The sequence below is a fragment of the Cyprinodon variegatus genome, unplaced genomic scaffold (assembly GCF_000732505.1).
Source record: "Cyprinodon variegatus isolate N-32 unplaced genomic scaffold, C_variegatus-1.0 Scaffold625, whole genome shotgun sequence".
NCBI classification, from domain to species: Eukaryota; Metazoa; Chordata; class Actinopteri; order Cyprinodontiformes; family Cyprinodontidae; genus Cyprinodon; species Cyprinodon variegatus.
In genome coordinates, this window is record NW_015151078.1 from 288,997 (window position 1) to 291,550 (window position 2,554).

General features: G+C 37.7%; 1 protein-coding gene across 1 annotated transcript in view; it reads right to left on the reverse strand.

Moving 5' to 3' along the window:
• Positions 1–1,076: 1,076 nt before the first annotated feature.
• Positions 1,077–2,554, reverse strand: part of LOC107096460 (acyl-coenzyme A thioesterase 11-like) — a 21,699-nt gene continuing 20,221 nt past the window's right edge. Inside the window, exons 12-14 of the mRNA XM_015393121.1 lie at positions 1,959–2,111; positions 1,755–1,881; positions 1,077–1,668 (exon numbers count right to left, since the gene is read on the reverse strand). Of these exons, the coding sequence (XP_015248607.1) occupies positions 1,450–1,668; positions 1,755–1,881; positions 1,959–2,111 (499 nt within the window). The 3' untranslated portion in view covers positions 1,077–1,449. The remainder of the gene's footprint in view (positions 1,669–1,754; positions 1,882–1,958; positions 2,112–2,554) is intronic.

Here is a 2,554-nt window from a genome sequence, read left to right on the forward strand (position 1 = left end):
ACTACGCCCATGAAGTAATGACAATGGAAAAGTTGTTCCCCCAGAACTCACACCTGAAAAAATTGTATCCACTATACCTTTTATCTAGAAAGCACAGATCTTTTAATATATGCATCTATTTGTTAGCAAAAGCTGTAAGAAAGTATAGTTAGTCTTATCTTTAGCTTGACCAGAGTTCATAGGTTATTGCAACCCTAAAAATCTTCTGGCTTCGCCACTGAATCAACTGTTATTAACAGAAAACATATAAACATTAATGTTATATTAATGTTTTTGAAATAAACATTTTAAATTTATGCAGTTTAAAACATATCAGCATTATGTAACATGTATTGGTCATTAACTTCTTGTTAGCTTGATTTACACAAAGTAAACACACTGGAAAAAATTGAAATCTAGCAGAGTCATTTTATTCTTAAAATAACTGCATCTGTTCCTGAATTGAGGGTGTAAATGAGACATTTTGTCAATAGAACAAGACAATTTACATTTAAAATAAGAAAACACAATGACATTGTTTTATTTCAAGTGCATATTATCTAATTATCTTATTTTAAGAGTAAAAATACTCATTCCATTGGAAAATAATCTGATTTACCTACTCAAATTAAGGCTAAATACACCTAATTTAAGACATTTTTAGATATTTCTAGATGTTTTTCCAGTGCACATGAAAAGATTATTTAGCTAATAATTTTCCTTAACTTTGCTATACGTCTAATTCTGTTAATCTCCATTTTGGAAAGCTTCCTCCGTACTCATCCAGAGCGCTTTGTCTCACCGTCCACAGCCCCTCTTCTTTATCTTTGAGTCTAAATAAAATCAGCTGTGCAGAAGGTCTCCCATTGTTTCCTGGTGTTTGCATCGCCTGCAGGTGGAGGGCCTGCCGTGTTACGAAAACCCCACAGAGCAGAGAGCGCACAAAGAAAAATCTTACATCACAACTAATCTTTTTGACCATCAAACCAAAATTACCAAAACATTCTTGTGAGAGATAAATACCCAGCCAAGGAAATAATAAAAAACATTAAGAAGATTTCTATTTTTTCAGATTTTATTGATATATATTACACCAGAAAATACATTTCATTTTAAAGCGACAGAATATTTATAGTAAAATATCCTCTATCCTTAAAGGTTTAAAGTTATTTATCAGACATATTCTTAATACAAAAAAGTGTAAAAGAACAAAATCAATTTCCCACAAAGTCAAATGGCTCAGAATGTTATAAATACCTCGAAGCATTTTGTGTTAAAAGGCTGGAAGAGCTGATGTGACGGATCATCCTAAGTCCCGCCTTCATGTTTTAGTGATTTTATGCAAAATATTTTAAGCTCTTCAGAGTAAATTTAGCTGCTAACAGAAAAGACCTAAAGCAGCATTGATTGATTCTGTACCAGCTGTTTAGCAGAACAGGTATGAACTGGCCATGAAGGTCTGAGGGTTTCCTACAGCTGCGTGTTGCGCAGTGCCTCTGACAGCGGAGAGGTGGCGCCGTTGGTTTCCGTGGCTTCATATTCGCCTGTCAGCTCCTCGGGCTCCTGTCTGTTTCTGCTCAGGTACCGGCTGCAGGAGCAGAAGGTGTGGTAGAAAGACGAGGACAGACCGGCGATATCTGTGGAGATGTAGGGAAGCACCTCTGGAGATGCCTGGTTATAGTAACTGATCTGATGAAAAACAGCACAAAAAAAAGGGGTTGGAATCATTTCAGATTTTATATAAACCGATTTTGAAAGAGAAAGGATCCTCTTACCAATGACATGTTGTTACTGGTTTCCAGTATAGTAAATCCAGCACACAGAACCTCTCCTCTGTTATATCCTTCTAATGGCGGATGGGAGACCAGGGACACCGAGCGCAGAGCGATGACATACGGATCTCTGGAGAGGGGGAAACAGCGGCTGTCAGTCCTGCAAGACTAAAGGTGGATTCAGCGACCTCAGGAGGAACTACTGACCCATCGCCGCAGGGCTTCCTCTTAGAGGCCAGGAGGATGAAATCCTGCTGAACCGTTTCTCCTGGATTGGAGGAAGTCTGGGATCCGACCGATGGAGTCACCACACGGTAAATAAAGTCATCGTCGTCGACCCGGTGGATCAGCTCACATTTCCTGGTTTAGGAAGGACGCCCTGATCAACTGACTCAAACAGTTACAGCCAATGATTTGTATGAATGCGATTGTTGGAGGAGCTCCCAGTTTAAGAAACGGTGAACTGATAAATATGGATTTTTAGATACGACTGTGAAGGTTACGCAGCTCCCCTAAGTGCATCATTTCACCTACTGTGAAAGGATGAACGATGGAAACGCTTCCTTTCTGCATCACAGGATGAATAATCACACATTCTACTTGCAAAAATAACAACGAAAATTAGCTGTCCAGTAAACCAACTAATTTCTAAGCTGGGAGCAACAGCTCTATGGAGGACCAACTCTGCCATATTTAAAAATAAATACAGAATTGGATTTATCACTTTACTTGGATTTAGTTTTACATATGCATATTTTATATATATATATATATATATATATATATATATATATATATATATA